Source organism: Cyprinodon variegatus, unplaced genomic scaffold (genome assembly GCF_000732505.1).
Source record: "Cyprinodon variegatus isolate N-32 unplaced genomic scaffold, C_variegatus-1.0 Scaffold4, whole genome shotgun sequence".
Lineage (NCBI taxonomy): Eukaryota > Metazoa > Chordata > Actinopteri > Cyprinodontiformes > Cyprinodontidae > Cyprinodon > Cyprinodon variegatus.
The window spans coordinates 1,253,076-1,273,320 of NW_015150457.1; the positions used below are offsets into that span (position 1 = coordinate 1,253,076).

General features: G+C 37.1%; 1 protein-coding gene across 2 annotated transcripts in view; it reads right to left on the minus strand.

Annotated features, from left to right (window-relative positions):
* LOC107082730 (E3 ubiquitin-protein ligase RNF19A-like) overlaps positions 1-20,245 on the minus strand; it is a 29,984-nt gene that overhangs the window by 2,408 nt on the left and 7,331 nt on the right. For both annotated transcript variants that reach the window (XM_015371554.1, XM_015371544.1), the window contains exons 2-8: positions 16,127-16,641; positions 14,569-15,050; positions 11,057-11,262; positions 8,155-8,302; positions 5,064-5,226; positions 4,670-4,784; positions 1,534-1,665 (exon numbers count right to left, since the gene is read on the minus strand). In XM_015371554.1, the coding sequence (XP_015227040.1) occupies positions 1,534-1,665; positions 4,670-4,784; positions 5,064-5,226; positions 8,155-8,302; positions 11,057-11,262; positions 14,569-15,050; positions 16,127-16,282 (1,402 nt within the window). In that variant the 5' untranslated portion in view covers positions 16,283-16,641. The remainder of the gene's footprint in view (positions 1-1,533; positions 1,666-4,669; positions 4,785-5,063; positions 5,227-8,154; positions 8,303-11,056; positions 11,263-14,568; positions 15,051-16,126; positions 16,642-20,245) is intronic.

The window sequence follows — 20,245 nt, forward strand, 5'->3', positions numbered from 1 at the left end:
TTTAATTATTTATTTTACTCGACAACTTTTCATAATCCATCCAAGTCAAATGTGGGAAATTGTTTTAATTTGGGTATAGCACGTACAGAGAAGTGAAAAAAAATGTATACAGAGCTGCCCGAGCTGCCTAGTCGGATCCTCTCTACACAGTCAGTGTGACATAGAAATAAACGGGATCGGAGATTAAAAAGTCGAACGCAACCGGTGTGTTCTGGTCTTTAGTTAAAACCACAGATAAACAGTAAAAGGAAAATTATAGTTGGTTCTCTAAAACTTTAATTAAACCCAAAAATCTTAAAAGCAGTGTTGTTCGTCTTGCAAATAAGTTCGGCTTTGGTCACTTGACCAGAGCACTCTACTAAACTTCCTGTTTCTTTTTATTAGATTGTCGCAAAATGCAAATGGTTTATTATTGCTACAAATATATCCTAAAAGGACCCTACAAGGATAGATTTTTAAATGTAAGTGTATAGTACTTCTCCTGCTTCCAAATTCCACTCTGCAGAATCTTTTAGTTAAATCTCTAACATTATGCTCTCTCTGATTTTTCTCATAGTAGCTTTGCCTCGTCTGTTCCTGTTTGGCTGTGACAACATCCTGGAGAGAATTATCAGCTATCCTGCTGCAATCAACACCTTTGTTTATACATGTTCGAGATCAGCCTGTTTTTTTTAGTGTAGACCTGTTTCTCTGACTGACTGGCTTGATGTGTTCTCTTCATCCTCTGACATGGGAGCTGGCTCGGAGCTTGTGTGCCTGGCTGTGTGTTTCCTGGACAGGGCCGCCTTTTACAGCAGATGGCCGCTCACACTGAGCCTGGTTCTGCTGGAGGTTCTTCCTGTTAAAAGTGAATTTTTCCTCTCCACTGTCGCTACAAGCATCTTTAGTGTGAGGGATTGCATTCAAGTCAATCAGTCGATGCAATCAACTGGTTTTCCTTAGATAGAAAACTTTGAATCAATTTGACTGTATGATCTGGTGAACTGTAGAGTGCCTTGAGATAACATGTGTTGTGAATTGGGGCTATATAAATAAACTGAATTGAGCTGTGGGACACTGCAACTTCTATGGGGATTTCCATCGGCCTTGAAGTCTTAGTAACTGCTTAGTTGGGTGTTTAAAGCTACAGCTATTGTTTTACAATTCAACCCTGCTTTATACTTCTCTACATCCTTCTCATCTGCTGTGCTGCTTCGTCATCAAGATGCTGTTTGTACCCTAGTTTTCTCTTTCAAACACCTTCACAGATCACTTGCATTTATACTTAGATTAGATTTTCCACAAACAGACTTTATTCCAGACAACTACATTCAGTTGGTAGCACTCAATTATTTTGCCAGCGATTACGAATCACACTTTTCCGAATTATATGGGTATAAATTTGTGAATGTCATCACTTTCCATCATACTCACAATTACAAGCTGTTTAGGCTTGGTTTACGTAAAAGTGAAATAAGATACGCTGAAGTTTTTGGTTGAAATGTGATGGTGAAAAACATTCTTGATATACTGTTGGTGACATTGAGCACTTACAGCTAGCTAAGTCTTCCAGTTGTATCTTGCTAGCTTCAGGAGGGTCACTCTGGGGTCGACACCAGCCGTTCCTACAGAGTGACATTGGAACGATCCCATAGACATACATAAGCATTAACGGCACGCCCACACCTGAAAGACAACAAAGTATGCATATTAAATGAGTATAACATTTAATAGTATTAATGGACACATTGATGGGCATATACTGGAATTGAAAGCTGTGCATTATACAAGTGAATGACCTTTTGGTAAAGTACCTTGAAATAACATGTTGTGCATTAGCACTATGGAAATAAACTGGACTGAAAATGTGATTTTTTTTATGGAGGATAACCTGTATAAACAAATTTAAATAAAATGAAGGTTTTATCAAAAAAAATTCCTTATTTTACAAAAATACAAAATCCATCACACCAGTTTATTGTGCAATAAACCAGCCCCCTAAAAGGAGAATAAAATTAGTTTTACGACAATGAGATAATGCTAAGGGGCATCATCATTCTTTGAGATAAAATGTTTTTTTTTGTTAAAAAAAAATAAAGGTTATAATTTGGACATGGGGTTTTTGTAATTTCTCAACTCTTTTGAAAAGCTGACAAAAAACAAACCTCTAGTCAATGTTGAGCATTTTCTAATGGAACTAAGACAAGGACAAACACAAGAGGGAGCCCTTCTTTTCTAACTGTACACTGGAGGCTTGAATGGGATCTTCCTCTTTCTGCCAAACCACAGCTAAAAGGTTAGGAGGAAATATCATTACAGCGTTGACACAAAAGCAAAAGATGGCTGCACTGTGATGTGTTGTCAGGCCAACCTGAAAAGTGAAAATAAAAACACAGTAAATGTCTAACTTATTTTTTTCATCTCTTTTTTTCAGGAACTAACCTCCCCCCTCCCCCGAAATGCGATGATCAGCAACCTCACCATGCTGCATGATTATGCAACTTGGTGCTGTGTGCGATAGGAATTTGGGAACACAAACCCGAGCTCCAAACAAACAAAGGGACATAATTAACGCAGCCAGAACACTGGGTCACTATTGACTCAACGGAAAGGTGAGAGCGGGGCAGGAGAACAGGCAGGCCAACCAAAGAACTCAGAGAGAGAGAGAGAGAGGGAAGTGAACATGTTGGGCTCTAAGTGTATCTCTGTTAGGAAAGGGAGCAAAATGACAACACATCCAACAATGAAAATGTTGGTGAGCAGGGACAACAAAAGATGTTAGAGTAAAAAAGTTAGGAATCAGAAATAGGGATGCAGACAGGAAGTTAGAAGCAGAGGAAGAAAGACAAAGTGATGTGTTAAATCAGGATTCAGTTACAATAGTCATGCATATAGTCTTTGCTTATATAATTGTATTACTGCTTTTATTTTTTTTACTTCTTTTATATATTGATTTATTTATTGTTTTATGATTGATCATCCATCCATCCATTTATTTTCCATCACGCTTATCCCAAGTGGGGTCGTGAGGGGTGCTGGTGCCTGTCTCCAGCTGTCTACAGGCGAGAGGTGGGGTCCACCCTAGACAGGTCACAAGTCCATGCAGGGCAACACAGAGACATACAGGACAAACAACCATTCACACTCACACCTAAGGGCAATTTAGAGAAACCAATTCACCTAACCTGTCATGTTTTTGGACTGTGGGAGGAAGCCGGAGTACCCGGAGAGAACCCACCCATGGTCAGGGAGAACATGCAAACTCCATGCAGAAAGAGCCGGGCCGGGAATTGAACCCAGATCTTCTTGTTGCAAGGTGACTGATTGATTGATCATTTGTGTGTTATTATTGGTATAGCACTTTGTTCCTGGCGGGAGTTTAAATGCTTTATAACAGGGGTCTTCAATGTTTTCCAGGCCAAAGACCCCCAAACTGATGGCGAGATGGGGCGGGGACCCCTAATTATATATAATGTATTAAATTGTGTTATACCAAGCTGGTCCTATAGTCACTCTATTACATATGTAGTGATGAAATAAAAGTAATTTCTCCCTGGGATTATTAAAGTATTTCTGATTCTGATTTCTCATTGATGGGACAGGTGTTGTGAATGAAACAGTGCCCAGCTTGAAAGAGCTCCTGTGTGTCACTGAATGTGTGCATTGATGACTGAAGGACTTCTTCTGCCTCCATTTATCCGTTCACTACGGTGAGTTGAACTCATGTTTATATGTATTTAAAGACATTTCAATTATCTCATTTTGTTGAAAGCAACAAGGTAACACACATATCTAATTTTAGGGAGAGGAGAAGCACAGCACCAGTAACTGTCCAGTTTAAAGAAATTGATATAGGCTGTTATAACTGTGGCTGCAACATGGTTCATTTGAAGTATCTAAGTAAGTAGTAGTGAACATATGAAATGGTTAAACACATCTTAACTTGACCTTTACTAAGCATTAAAATATGCAATGTTTTATACTTGCAATTTCTTGACTTTAAAACTAATAAAAATTTACTTATATCTGATATTATACCTGTGACAAGGGTAGAGAACTGATACTGAATTTAATTTAATCACCATATATGATAGTTTGCTTTAGGTTTAAGTGAACTGGTGATTCCTCTTTGGCACCTTTGAAAGGTTTGTGTGTCCGTTGGGTTTGTTTTAGATGTGAATGATAGCTCTTTTTATTCTTAACTGATTAAGCCTTACTTTAACTCCACTGGTTCTTAAACAGATATTGTCTGAAGAGGTAAAGTGAAAAAGTTCTTTAAACTCAGCAACAAATAAGTTTACATTTATAGTGCTTGAAATGCATGGCCGTGGATGACACACTGTGCATAATTAAATTGAATCATTCTTTACTTAATTATTATTTTCTACGGCTCTGGTTAATATGTTAATTTTTACTGTGATGTAGTTTATTTAGAGCCTTGGTTGGGACTCCTGTAGAGCACCCATGGTTTCTAGCAACAGCTTCACTTCACAGCAGCGACTCCATAGGGAGTACTCCATAAAACCCATGGTGTTTGTAAAATTTGGCATATTTATACCTTCTGTTTTTGTAATGATTTTTATTTATTTATTTTTATTTACCTGAGAATATTATGGAGAGATCAACTGGCTTATCCTAATCACACCAACAAATATTCATGTCTATCTTTAAGAGTCTATGTTTTACTTACCCACTGTAACAGCTGCTATGACTGGCGACACAAACACGGACATCATCACCCCGCTTGCCACGGTTAAGTAGTGCTTACTTCCTGAGATATTGTTTTTCTTACAGCGACCATGGACCTGGAAGGTAATAAATTAGACACAAATTGCTTCATGGAAATTCAATTTGCTCCTTATTGTTGTTCTCTTTCTGTGCAACCAACCACTTAGCCACATCCACTAATAAACTCTTTAAGTGTACCAAAGAGCTCATACTGAAAAAACAAAACAAATCTGTGAGCTTGTCGCCACTTTCTACCGTTAAGATGAGAGTGTAAGTGATATATTTGCTGAACAATTGCTTGAATTCCTTTTTTTCCCCTCCAATATAAACAGTCGGCTGTTGCCATCGCTGCTTACCTTTCGGCCCATGTAGATTGGTATACCCACAATGATGACGGGGATGGCAATGCCCGCAATAAGGGAGATGATCACAGGTGCTCCAAGCAACATGCCCACCTGCCACAGTACTTTCCGAGTTTGAGACCATGGCTTCTTCCCCCAAAATGTACATCCTGAGGGACTGAACCATGTAAGACAGACACACATTTCAGTTCATATCTTTTTTTATTAATCCCAAAAAGTAATTACTCTAGTAAGGCAGGCTGCTATATTAGATTTTTTTATCAAAGATGGTGAATTTTGTGGAAGGGAAGGATCTCCTACAATGGTCTGTGTAGAAGCAGCTCAAAATGAGCCTCTAACTGAACACCCTTCTGATATAGTAGTAGCCATACAAAATTTCCCCACTTTCCTTCATGGGCTGTTGGCTGGTCCCCTACAATTAATTTTTAAACATCAATCTTTGTACTAAAATATTCTTTCTGTCATGATTTGTGGATATTAAGATCTAAAGAGAAGCGTCATCTCCTGATCAGACCCTGTAATTCAGTAAAAAAAATATGCACACCCAGGGGAAGGCCAGTGCCTGGAAGTTGGAGGGGATTTTGCTGGGAGTCGCAGGGGAGTAGACTGCCATTCAGCTGGCGATTGACTGGGAAGGGCAATTTTGAATGGCTGATACATTTTTCAGGAAAATGTAGGGCTGCACGATACAGTATATTGAATCATAATCACCACTGCAATATAATTTTATGCCATATGGCACTCCTAAAGGACTGCTTCAACAAAATGTAGGACACAATAATTAATGTATTAGACAAATACATCGGTAATATTTAGCCAGTTTGATGGAGTCAATCTGTCTTTAATGCACACAAAACCCACAAAGGATCTGTATCATTAGTGACTGATGTACTGAATAAAGAGTGGTGATTTTGGCATAGCATATTTGCAAAGAAAGCTACTGTAGGTGGAAATAAAATGAGGGTTTTCATACAATAATCCCAATTTTCAGCAATACAATCACAATCAAATATTTTATTGATATCCCACAACGTTAAGAGTATAATTAACACAACTTTAAAGATCCCTTGACTTAGTTTGACTTATGCACTGAATTACCAAATATTTGCACACAAAAAAAGACATTTCCAAAACTATTTTGTTTATTTGTGATATCCAAACTTCATATCCACTAAAATAGGCAGCAGGGGTGCACATCTATAGTGAAAAACACGATATTCTGCTATGATCATCAAGGTGGAAACATTTCAGTAATGTACCATTTTTTTTTTCTTTTTCATAAAACAAATGCAAAAATTTAAGAAGACAGCAAAGTTAGTCTAATTATTTCTAATATTCCACTCTAATTGATGTTTTACTCTATTATTCTTCATTTTGCAGCAAATTCTAACATGGGAAATTATGCTTTGTTAACTGTTAGAGAAGAAACTAACTAAAGAAACTAACACTGTTCCAGAGGAGTCAATATTCAAATATCCAGCTTTGTTCTTATGCTTGAACTATACATAAATGAATGCTTAACCAGCAACAGATTTTAAGTCTAATTAAAGAAATAATTGGCTTGTATGTTCAGGAACCACAACATAAAAAGCACAAACTGCACCTAAGTGCTATTATTTGAAGTATCTAATTGTTTCACAACATCTCAAGTCCCTATGGGAAGTTATAGTGAGCTGTTATTGTTGTTCTCTGTTGCTCTGACTAGCAGATTAACTGCGCTGTCCTTAAAGTGCATCTTTCAGCAGCAATTTCCAGTAAGGGAAGGGGAGATGTTTAGAAATCCAAGCTGACACATGCAAGAATCAGTACCTTAATCAAACTATTAAAAAGAAATTACATAACACCCACACATTTTTCTAAGTAACATTAAAATCATCCCCACTATAATAGAAATATGTTGGCATATTAAGCCAGATAAATTATGGAAAACCAGCAGCAGATTTTTTCCAGGACTTAAAAGTCAATAGAGAGGCCAAATTTTAAACAGATGAAGATTTTTCACAGTGATAAATGAACAAAGCTTGCTGAAAGGCTTATTTTTATAGCATCTACAAATGCAGAAAGGCAAGGAATGAAAAAAGGAGCTCAAACTGTCACTTCCAAAGTGATGTTAAATATTTTGATCAAACTAAATAGGGAAAAAAAAACAATAAGCTAATGTGTAGCTTTATAAGTAATTAAACCAAGACTTTTCCAATGTAATAACTCTTTTAGTCAATCAAATGCATTAAAAAGGCAAATAAATACAGTTAAAGTTGGACATCTCTATGACAAATAGTACATAAAACAAACAAAAAGATTCATCTAATAAAACAAAAGCTTTAACTTGTAGTAAATTTGCAAATTCAAACATTTAATCTGAAACATTACCACACAGAGTGGGAGGTATATTTCAACTCTGAACTTAGCTGAGTTCTCCCTGCAAATGAGACCATTTTAAACGGATGAAAAATTACATTTCCCATGTGTTATATACTCGTGTGAGATAACCATTATTTCTGCTGCTTTATGAAAAAAGCACCCAACAATAAAAAATACCTCTTTTAACAAGAATGACTTACAGATGTAGGAAGCTACAACTAAAGCTGAGGCAAGAAAATAAAAATACTGAGGATAAAAATCAAGCCAGTATATATTCCTAGGAAATTTCCACTGAACCAACTATACTCAGCATATATAGCAATAGTAAAAACCTTAATACATTTTATTTAAAGGGATAGACCAATACGAAGAAGTATAGCTAAAAGAATGTAATCCAATCCACCTACGTAGACACTATTAGTGCAACAACTTAAGAAGTCACCTCTTAAATTTTAAAAGGACTTTTAAAACTGCAAATGTTAAATGAATAGAAATCCAAAAGACAATAGTTTTAGAGATAAATAAAAAAAATCCTAATCTGCTTTCTGGGCTTCTAAATTTGGTGTAACTGCAGGGCTCTAGTAGGAGCTGAATTATGTACAGTAAGTATCGTAACCAAAGCGACAAAACCAGCTGTGCATATTATATTTTTTTGTTGCACAAGCATAATTAGTTATTGCATGTGTTCCCCTAGGTTAAAAGGGTCTGTCTGTGTGCAAGGTACCTGAGGTAGTGTACATCGGTTATTTCCTGCATACACAGCCAACAGAACTGACAGGCACACACAGTGCAGTTCATGCGGTTACAGCTGCCATCATTAGTCTTCATAATGTAGGCACCACAGCGAGGACATGCTTTGATTTCCTCTGCATCTGAAACAGAAGAAATATAGAAGACAAAAATTTAATATAGTTACTTAAAGCCCAGAAAAAGTACATTTTTCTTTTGGTCAAATATAATACTGCTTTGGTTACCGTATTTGTGATAATAATCAAAGTCCTTAATACCTCAGGTTTCTAACTAATTTAAATACACATGTCATAAGAATCTTTTATTATTTCATAGTAGTAGCAATAATATCAGGGTTGGAAAGTTTAGAGTAATCCAACCTTGAATTGATTAAATTATACAGTCGTCAAATGGCTCTAGTTTAACAAAAAACATTTTCAACAATAAAGACTGTAGCAACAACTTTGTCATAAAAATTATAAATTTTTTAGAATAATACTTCCTCAAAATATCTAATGTTACAAATTCCTAATATTTCCTTTTTTTAAAAGTTTATAAATATTTGCTTTATGAATTCTTGCAGGTTCGTATTCTTTGAATATATAAATAAATCTGAGGATGCAGAATATTTATAGCAGCTCTTTTCAAGTTTTGATCCAGTAATTAGCCTAATTTAAGATATATTAACTGATTTTTCAGGTCAGTACTTGGTGAGTATCAATCCTGCATGCAGGAAGCTCTTCTCAAAGACTCCCCTATATAACCTGAGAGGATCAGATCCATAGCTGAATTGATCCAACTGAAAGTTGCTCTTACGCAACAAAACAGATGTGACACATAAGATCAGACATTTTTTATTCCTTTGATTTGTGATTCAACCTAGAGAGGTGCATGTGGCCTTGTCTTGTTTCATTTTGCGACAGTGCTTTGTTGCCAGTGGCCTTCAAGGGCGCTAAACCTGGAAGTTACAGGTCTATCGCCCCTAGAGGCTAAAAGCTAAATGGTGCTGCCATAAATTATTTGTAAGGTTTGGACCTCCTGATTCCTGGGTAAAGCATAGTCACAGATTTGACAGCTTGAGAGGTAACAATGTTACAGCAGATTATAATGTTGTTGACAATAGGAAAAACTTGACTTTATACGGAAGAATTTAGTTGTGGCTCATCATAAACATTTCAGCGATAGCTCATTATGACTTGTTCGTGACTTAAAAATGAATGCATAGGACTTGGACTTGACTTTGGATATATTAGTCTTGATTTTTGACTCGATTGCAGACCTGACTATAAAGACTTCAGACTTAGTTGTGACTTGGGAAGTATTTATTGTAGCAATTCTACAAAAACGAAATGGTAAGAGAACCTGCCGCTCTAGTGAGGCAGATATGTGGTAAAAGTCGGAGCCAAGCTTATTTTGTCACAGCCCTCATAGAGGAGGATTAAAAAGCCTCTTCACAACTCAGTGTTAGATAATTGCACACAGGGTAAACAAGGCAGTAGCATACTGCGGCTAAGCAAAGTGGCACCTCTCATTGAAGTGTGGAAACACTGAAGAAATGTCCAAGATATGGTGTTAAAAACACAATGATATTTGAATCCAAGAGGGATAAGACTTGAACAGTGCTCTGAATAGAATATTAACGTAGATTTCACTATAGCAGAAGTTAAAGCTGCTGTGGAAGGTAAATTGATAGATGTGTGGATAAATGTCCTTATTAATACTGATCTGAGTTATAGCAATGTTGTTCTTTGTCATTACTAATGACAGACAAAGTGACAGAGAGACACACAGACAGACAGACATGTTTTCACCTTGATGCTTTTTTCCGTCTTTACATTTGTTAGGAATGGATTGGATGTGATCAACCATTTAATGGCTGTTATTAGTGTTTATAGGTCCCATAGATTGGCTTCAGACTGGGCCTCCTCGACCTTCTAGTAGGTTTATTATGATGATAATATACAGCTTATTGTTGATAATAGCCTCTTCGGCCACATCTAAAACCTTAAGTTTTATTTACTATTTATTGACTTAAAATGTTTTGTCTACTCTATTTACGTTCTACCTTCTTTAAAAAAAAAAACACTGCATTTTAAAGCTTTACTTTGGGTGAATTGCATTTGTTTCAGTCACACAGACTTAATGTGAGATTTTTTTGAGATGGGTTGTTCGATATGAGTGACATGCCAATCAAATATATATATTTTTTTAAATAGATGAAGAACTACTAAAATTACGTTCAGATAACACATACATACATAAATTAATTTTTCGGGTAAAAAAGGAATTACCTTAGGGTTAGGATTATGATTCATTCGGTGATAACTTACTGAGCCTACTGTTAGGTAGGAGACACAATCTGAGGCCATTCTATGAAACTGATAATCGTTAATAATGGCAATTTAATGGGATGATAAAATCCAAAGCGGCTGGTCATGCTCTATTTAGTTGTCATCATCCAGCTCTTAGATAGTCTGCTATACTGTGGGTAGATCCACCAAATCTGTTTATGTGTGCTCATGGCGCCCAGTGCTGCAATTTTATTTAGGCTTCAAAAGGACCAACCCCTCAAAAGGAAAATTGGTGTGTTTGATTATTATAACATTTTTGGTTTTTGCTCTGTTTGAATTAGACTACAAGGTATGTAGAAAGCTTGTATTTTTATGAATGTCTGAAATTTCATGATTAAGGAGGCTGACTGTAATGAGATGACGCAGTCTACTCATGCGCTCTTCGTTACCTGAGAGCCGAGCCAAAACTGAACCGCACCGAGCACTACTGATGAACTAGTACCATGTTAGCATGGTTTGGTTATGTCTAGGGCTATATTTAACTACTCTCAGTAAAGCATGACTCAATGGTAAGATAATGAATAGTGAAACCGATTCCAATCTCACCTCCTCCAGGTTCTTCATTGAAGACATACATTGCTGAGGCATCGTTGCCACCCGAAGCATGGCGGGCACGCTGTCGGCGCGCCTGGTCACACGTCTGGTTGGGGTGCCACAGCTGCCGACAGTGGTAGCAGAACTCTGTGTCACATCCCTCACGTCCACAGCTCAGTTTGGGACACTCTGCACAGCCATAGGCTATGACTGCATAGCTATAATCCAGAGAGGCATGTCATTTAATATTTTTACTAAATGCTTAATTCTATTACTCTAGCATGTTGATTTCAAGCTCAAAGGCACACAGAAACAGTCAAAATTTGTTTCATGAGAACAGAACTATCAGTGGAGAAAAGTTTCTGTGATCCAAGTTCAAATGCAGATTTAAAGCATGTAGTTTGTTATTCCAACAACATTTTTGTCACTTCAAAGTTTTAATGTCTTAATGAATCCAACCGTTTAGAGGGCTCACGCACACACACACACACACACACACACACACACATCCAAACACAAAAGAGAACAATTATCATGCAGGAATGATCCCACTTTGGTGCCAGGCTCAGTTAGAAGAGACTCGGAATTTTAGCAAGTGCTCATGCATTTATCATATCCAGATATCAGTTATTAAACAAACCAGTTATTAGGTCAAAAAGTTCTCAGAACAATATTTGACATGTAGCCATGCAAACAAGTTGAATGTATGCTCTAATAAATCATGTCTTAAAGGTCTTAACAGAGCTGAAAGTATTTTTTTAACACTTTGGCCATCTACTTAAAACTTACTTGCATATCATTTGTGCTATAACCTGGCTAAATTTTTGTTATTATTATTATGTAAAGAAGTTAGTTAGATTAACAGGCACAATTTCTTTTCTTTTTGTATTGCTGCTGTCATAACTGTTCCATCTGGTCAGGATGTATTTTTCTAATTATATTTAAACTTTCCAGACATCTTTTCAAAAACATCAACAAAAGGAAAACAGTCCAATTTTATTTGAAATGAACAAGTGATTTATCTAAATTTGTACATAAACAAATCATTTTCTTCATTCTTGCTGTTTTTACCAGCAGCATGATTTCCCTGAAACAATGTTACCTTAAAGGTTGCCCAAGACTAAAGGAAAATATTGGGAGAATGCCTTCAAAACTAAGTTTTAATATATTTTTCTAATGTGAAATATAAAATGGATCCGCTTGGAAAAAAAATATAACATATATATAAATTACAATTGGCCAATAAAAAGTAACTGGCTGCAACAATTTATTTTTGTATAAAACGTATCCTTTTTTATGTGTTTTGTGTTTAATTGTAACTCTTTTACACAAATTAGGTGCATTGATTACTTTTCTCCATGAATCAAATAAATTTAGGATTAAAGCACTAAAAGTCCTAAACCCCACTGCTTTCATGCCTCTGACCACAAACATCTACTAAATGCATGAGTAGAACATGCACGTACGTTTTATTATGACCCTAATTCGCTATCCATTTACATTATGGCCATGTTGCAATGGATCAGTGTCAGTGCATGATCCAAACTGCAGAAATTTAAGGAGCTTAATCAGATCAGCTGATGATGTTTTCTGGTAAATCTGCAGCCACTGTTTAAAAAAAGAAGTATAATCTTCCAACAATCTTCCCGTTTGTGGATTTAAAGATCAGCTAAAGATTGAAATGTAAGAATTTAGCTAAGCTTCATGTCTCCTATGGGTGTAAGGTAAGATGTTTTTATAACTTTGATGTGTGCTGTTGCCAGAGGTGGGACCGACTTGTTGTTTTGGAAAATTCAAGTCTTAAAATTTAAGCCCTGAATCGAGTCTCTAGAAAAGACTGTAAAGTCAATAGAGTCTCACCTCAAAACAGGCAAATCTCTGGTCAAGTCAAAAGTCTGTCTTACATAGTATCATGTAAAGCAAACTAATAGTTCAGTTGAATGGAAGATTCAAATATTTATTATGTATATGAAGTCTAAATCAACGTAAAACCATTGCAATCTTTAGAAATTCTGTTGTCATCTGCTACAAATAGGAAAGAAAAAAAATTCCATGGCTCGATCCCTCATTTCATTATTATCCAAAACTATAAGAACTAAAATGCTAATTAGACTATTCCAGAATTTTTTAAGACTATGTGAATCTTTAAATGTCATTTTCAGTCTTATATATTGTTTTCTTCTTTTGTTCTGTAGCTTAAATTTCACCTGAACCGATAAGCTTAGTTATCATGCTTGGACCGATCTCGGCACAATTTCAAAAGGGTAGTTTAAATGGGGCTCATGTGAGGTTTTCAAGCTAGACAAGTATGCAACTCCATCACTGTTGGAATTTAGGCCAAAAAGGAAGCACTGGTCTGCAAGGCAAAACAACATCTACAAACCCGTTTTACAGACAAATAATTATTCTGAGATCTTAAAAAGTACGATCTTCTGATTTAAATAATCTGGATACGGTGTATGATATATGGTGCCACATCATGATAAATCAAATATAGTGATGTCAGCATCATCCTGTGTTAATGGGGTATTTAGCAGAAGAAACCTAAAAAACACAGATGCAGAAATAAGACTTTTTCGTAAAAAAGAATGGAAGCTGAAAGCAGAGATTTATAGGCAACTAAAATAGTCTCATAATGCAGATAAGCTTCATTAAAGTAATAAAGAATATCTAATATGTGTTTTTCATATTGATGTTATAATATTTAATGTTAGTAAAAAAAATCTCCAAACAGATTCTGCGCAGGTATCCAACAAACAAATCTAAGCGAAGTTTTTAAAAGGTTCTGCTCTATCAATTTTGTGATAGCCAGATTATTATAAAATCTAAGAGTCTCCTGTATTTTTAAAACCTTAACACCAGGTAAATGATGATGTTTTTTGCAGGGGCTTGTATCATGCTGTGGCATGGGATTTCTTTATAATGAGTTGTAGCTGAGTGGGATGTACCGGTGAAACTGAAATATTTAAGTTTTTTTTAATTTACACGAGTACGAGAAAAGACAATATAAATATGCGTTCACACTGAACATAATACAGCAATTTTTTTTTATTCTTTTGTGTGCTTTTATTTTCAGGTGGCCAGGACCTGCTTTGGAGTTATAAGAGGAATAATGAGTCATGGTTCAGTCCTTCTAGGCTAAATTAAAGCAGCTTTTTAAAAGCCACCCACAAACCTACCAGAGGCTTTCCCAGCTTTATTATAATTAACATTATTTTCTCTGTCTTTCATTTTGATAAAAAAAGAAAAAGAAAAAAGCTTTGCCCCCACTGCGTTCCTTCACTATGTTTAAAAACAACATCCAGCCTCTGGTTGGTTGAAATTAAACTAATTTAAATATTTGTATTTGCCCTACACTTCACTCCTATAGGCACCTCTACTTAGGAATAAATCAGTCGCTCTGGTCCCGCCATTCGCATTTGTTGTGAATGCACCATTATAGTTGCATATGACATGAACACTAGATTATTTTTCAGAGTTATAAGGGGTTAAATTATTGATGTGAGAGACTTCCAGACTCTTACCTGCAGTCAGGTGCTGGGCACCAGCGTGTATCTGGGTCAGCAGCCAAAAAACGCCTAAGCTGGAATTCCTCAAATCTCTCCAGCAGTGCCCTGTCATCCAGAATAGCATGGACATCCAGCGGCGCCAGCGCCTCAGGGCACTGCGGGCACGCAATATTCACCCTGCTCTCTGATATCTCAATACGCAGGTACTGGCGAAGGCAATCGGAGCATGCTCGATGGGAACAGGAGCTGAGGCGTGGGAAGTGGCTGCGGGGCTGGCTAAGCAGGCACAACGGACACTCCTCCAGGTGTTCATGGAGCAGCTGCTCCTGGCTGGAGGAGGAGAGGGAAAGGACGCCAGTGGACCCACAGCTGGCCCCACCCACACACTCCTCTATGATGGTGCTGGTCTTTCCCGCCTCTGCTGCTGCATCTAGACTCGCTTCTTCTGCTCCAGAAGCTCCAGATTGTGCTTCATCTATTGCTGTTTGGCTGATGTCCTGAAAATGATGAGAGAGAATATTGGTTAACCGAATCTGGCCATGTGTTCAGATGACAGGCAACTTATTGTAAGTATTGTACTTCATTCTAACAAATAGCTGTGATCTTAACTATTCCACACTAGCTCTGTAGCCTCTAACATTTTTTTTCTAGGATTATCCATCCATATTACAATAACCTCCGACCAGCGTTCCTGTCTCTTCTTTAAAAGAGTACCCCCTCACTCCGATGCTCACAGTGTTTCTATATAGGAATGGTGTCTTTGCAGGAGCAGTCTAACTTTTCCACCACACAAAGCATCTCATCTGAAAAAATAACTTTGCTCCACATGTTTGTTGTGTCCTTTAAATACCAACAAAATACAGAACTCCATATATTTTCCCTTCAATAATAGTTTTTGTTTTTGCTGCTAATCTATTACAGCCAGAGATCATGCAGATTAATACTCTCCAAAGCCTGGCAGTTAAGGTGGACAGCTATCAATGGGAGGCTTTGATGCACTATACTCCATTTTCACATCATGCTGATTTTATAATGAAATCAAATCCCCTAAACCTGTAGAGTCTGTTTCTAAATGTACAACAACTAACAAAACTAGTTGAATAGATTTTTTCTTTGGGTTCCAATTAAATGAAGTTTAAATAGAAATGGACCACACTGTTTTTTGAGACATTTTTAAGGAAATCAATTGTTTCCATTCCACCATTTAGCACTAACGTGTGTGCCTGTTACATAAAGTGGAAATGATATACATTAACATGCTAAAAAGTTCAAGAAAGAATAGTTTGGCAAGACATTGTTCATTGCATACAGTACTGTGGGCTGGGTATAAAAGGTTTAGTGAACAAAGAGAAAAAAGCAAGTGCGAAAAGTAAAAAGAAAACTCCAATTAAGCTTAAATTAATATTGGTTAAAGATTCCATCAAAGATTACAAAAAATTATTTTGAGAACCAAGCCAGCAAGACTGAGGCATTCAAAGTCTTTTTGTTCACACATTTTCAAGAAAATTGGAAGTTTAAAAACATTTCCGCAGTGACTCGTACAAAAGCAGAGTGTCAGGTGATCCAGCCTCACCTGCTCTGGATGCTCGCTCGGAGTCAAAGTTATAGACACCTCTTCTTTCGGACAGGACTCCACAGGCTTCTCTGGCTTTGGGTCTGATTTGGGCTTGCGGCTGAAGAAGTTGAGGAAGCTGAAAGGCCCTGTCTGTTGCTTGGGTCTCTTCATCATCTGGACCTTGAGCAGGAGCAGCAGCAGCTGAGGAAAACAGGCCAATGACCATGAGCGGGATGTAAAAGCTGCAGCAAGTCTTTGTTGGGCGGATTAGCAGAGGGAGAGCTCTCACGGATCAGAGTCTTGGAACTGGACAGCTATTTTGCTATATGAGCAACAAAGAGTGGGAGAGATGGAGACACTGAAGAGGAGGTAATCCCTGCCTGAGGGAAACATTGCTAATTTGGTGCTGTTTTGCAGGGTTGGTCATGTGGTTCGGTTTCCCTCCTCTGCTTCCTCCTCGAACGGAGTTCACATGGAAGAAATATTCACCATCTTGGGCTGAGGGCTCTTTGGAGAATCAACAGTCCTTTTTCCTAAAGGGAAAGAAACACAATTAAAAAACATATCTAGAGTGTGAGCATTATTTGACTGTACAGCAAATCACATTACAGCTTTTTTAGTTAATTTATAATTGGACCATCATACGAATCATATCTTCCACAAGTCCACAAGAAAAAAGAGCCAAAAGATGCTTTCTTCTGATTAAACTGACATATGTGCTCCCCTTCCCCTTCCTGCACACTTCGGCCAAGGAATACTACAACCCTTTTTAAGAGCTGCAGTCTGTTAAATAGCTTACTTTAAGCCATTTCCAAGTAGATAGCCAAACGTATTTTCCAGCCAATATCAGATATAAGCCAGAAAGAAAGAGAGGCTTATCCCCTGAAGACACTTCAACAAAATCTGGTCTCTCTAAATTTTTATTCTTGATTTGTGACATCTTTTGCAGCATTAGCAAGCTGTTGAGAAAAACTCTTTCTCAAATAAGAAAGAGACTTTAAGTATTGAAATTTTACAGGATGAAAGATAATCGGACTACAAATAACATTTGATACCATGACAGAAAACAACAGGAGAAAATTCTTGTATTTGGTTTTATGTGCTGAAAATCAAGCCGAAGCACTTGCTTTTGGGATCTCTGCATGTTAGTTTTTATTATCACTGAGACTTGAGCAATAAGGTCACAGCAATGAGACCCAGATAGCAGATGAATGAAAGCTGTGATCGGCTCACTGGGAGGAAATAGAGATGAGGCAGTGCAGGCTGGCACAGACAACTCATTCTCTCCATCAGGCCCAAAGAGCAAAGAGAGCATGAGGTGATTCACTACACCCGGACCAATTAAAATAGCTGTCACCATGGCGACCAATGGAATACGGCATAGAATCTGAGATAATTAAAGGTTATCATCTATTTCGGGGTCTATCGTCTAATGTCTTTAACAAAAAAAACTTCTGATCCGAGCAGTTTCCATGAAGAGAGGCCATTTTGAAAGCTACTATTGAGATTGATCATGGATTATTGTTAGGATTAATTTATATGAAACAAAGTTAAGTTTATATGATGCAATGTGACTACAATTAGAAATGTTTATGTGCTGCTGAATAGTGGCTATGTTTAAAATCAACAGAAGCATTATATGTGGTCATTCATGCTGGCGCCATAAAGAAATAGTGCTGATATTTTAGACGCATGTTTTTTCTTCAACACAGTGTTGGCTGGAAATACTGTCTGATCAATTACCACAAGGAAAAATTTGTGCAGTTTTATTAAGACATTATAAGGAGCCAACGGCTCACATGCTGTCTGATTATTGTCCACTAACTTTAATATAGCAGAGATTGCTCTCATTCCCGGCACCATAAAAAATTTAAATAGAAAAATCCTAATGGGTCATTTAAAATGCAACATAAAAGGCATATTTGGACAGATTGTGTAGTGTTCAATATCAATAATATGAACACTGCTGAACTTGGACAAATGGAAACATGTTTAATTTGTGCATCTACTTAAAATTCCCCTGGATTTATAATAATCAGTAGTGATGTCCTGATCAGATATTAATATCTGAAATCAGTTTAAATTCAGCCAAAAACTTAATATCTAAATACCTTCCCTAAAAAAAACTCTAGTATTAGAAAGCTCATAGAAAGACACGTCCATTCAATACGCTTTTGTATAAAATCTAACTATTAAGGGGAAAATAAATGGGTCAGATGTTCTCATATCTGATACAAAGTATTATTCTCTGTTTGAGAAAGATCACTTGATCAAGTCTTTTCTATCTTTCCACAATATGAAACAAGTAATAAAAATATGTATGATCATGCTGATATCATATTGAGTTAATATCAGTACCTTTCAATGCTCAAAGCAGCAACATCGAAAGAGTTTCGGGGAAAAAACTTGTATCCGGACGTCCCTGATAATCAGGCACTGACCTTAAACAAAGATTAAACTACAGTACTGAGTTTATTAACTCTATCTAATTTACAGAGAGAATAATTTATTTATTTATAAATATTTATATAGAAATATATACAATAATACAATATTAACAAATGTTTCACAGGTTGCAAATGCCCAGTGATTCAGCTAACCTTATTAGTTAGGAGGAGGAAAAAAAGTTAGGTCTTAGTATTTAATTTAAAACTGGTTAAAGAAGAAGAGGCAAACCTCCTGGAGACTTCAACAACAACAACAAAACATTGTTTAAAGTTTTTGGATTTTTATGATTAAGTAAAGGGCCTTTGACTTTTATTATCCATGTAAAGAGCAAGATTTTAATGGTAAAGTAGTTGCATACGTTACCAATAATAAATTCCACAAAGACTTTCTGTGTGCACATGATGACTAAAAGGTGCATTTGCCTCAATGGGAAAAATGTCCCCCTCTTTTCTTTATAAAGTACCAAAAGTATTATCCCGTTGAGACAATTTAATTGTTGCATCTTTGTTCACTCTTCAAAAGAACCTGTTAAATAATGCCATAATGAGATGTTTTCAACTCAAAGTTTCTCATGTAAGAAATAGCATCACTCTGTTCAAAGTTGCCCAAGTTTGTTAATAGAAATGTTTCAAAAATACGGTGCATTGCAGTTTTCTATGACATGATAAACCACATGTTCTTATTACATCCTAATTAAGGTTTACTGGGATTGTATCAATTCCCTGAGGAACACGTGACACTAGAAAACAATGTGGAAGCACATTTAAGTGAGTGTGTTTTTTATGCCTTGGGCAGTTTTCTACAAGGACAAAAAACGCAGGTCCTTTGAGAAGCACCAGCCATCTACAGACTGCTGCTGACCATGTGCAATATTTCATGAAATAGATATTCCCTGATGTTTCTGGGTTTTTTTTTTTTTTACAATGATGAACAGTGATTCAGGGTCATTTTCGGGGGCAAAATAAGACATTAGACATTAACTTGTCCTCAAAATTCTCATTTCTCAAACCGATCACATTTCTGTGGGATTTACAGAAAACAACTCTACACGAGGCCACAATAAAAAAAGATCTAAGAGACACACAGTTACCATCTTAGAGTCAGACAGCAGAACACTGATTTAGTGCTCTAATATACCTAGACAGTATTAGGCAAGAGCCAAAAGGTACAGTTCTTGATTTACCCATCAATCTATATTTCTATTATCATCTATGGTCATGAGCTTTGGGTCATGAACAAAAGAACGAGATCCCGGATAGAAGTGCCCAAAATTAGTTTGGGTAGTATTGTGTCTGGGCTCTCCCTTAGACAAAGGGTTAGGAGCTCAGTCATCCGGGGAGGACTCAAAGTAGAGCCGCTGCTCCACCATGTCAAACCAGTTGAGGTGGCGCGGGCATCTGGTTAGGATGCCTCCTGGACGCCTCCCTGGTGAGGTCTTAAGGGGACGTCCCACCGGGAGGAGACCCAGAGGGAGACCCAGGAAATCCTGGAGGGACTATGCTTTTTGGCTGGCCTGGGAACACCTTGGGATTCCCCCAGAGGAGCTGTCCCAGGTGACCTTGGGAGAGGAACGTCTACGCCTCAATACTGAAGCTGCTACCCCCGAGACCCGACTACGGATAAGCGGAAGAAGATGGATGGATGGATGGATGGATGGATGGATGGATGGATGGATGGATGGATGGATGG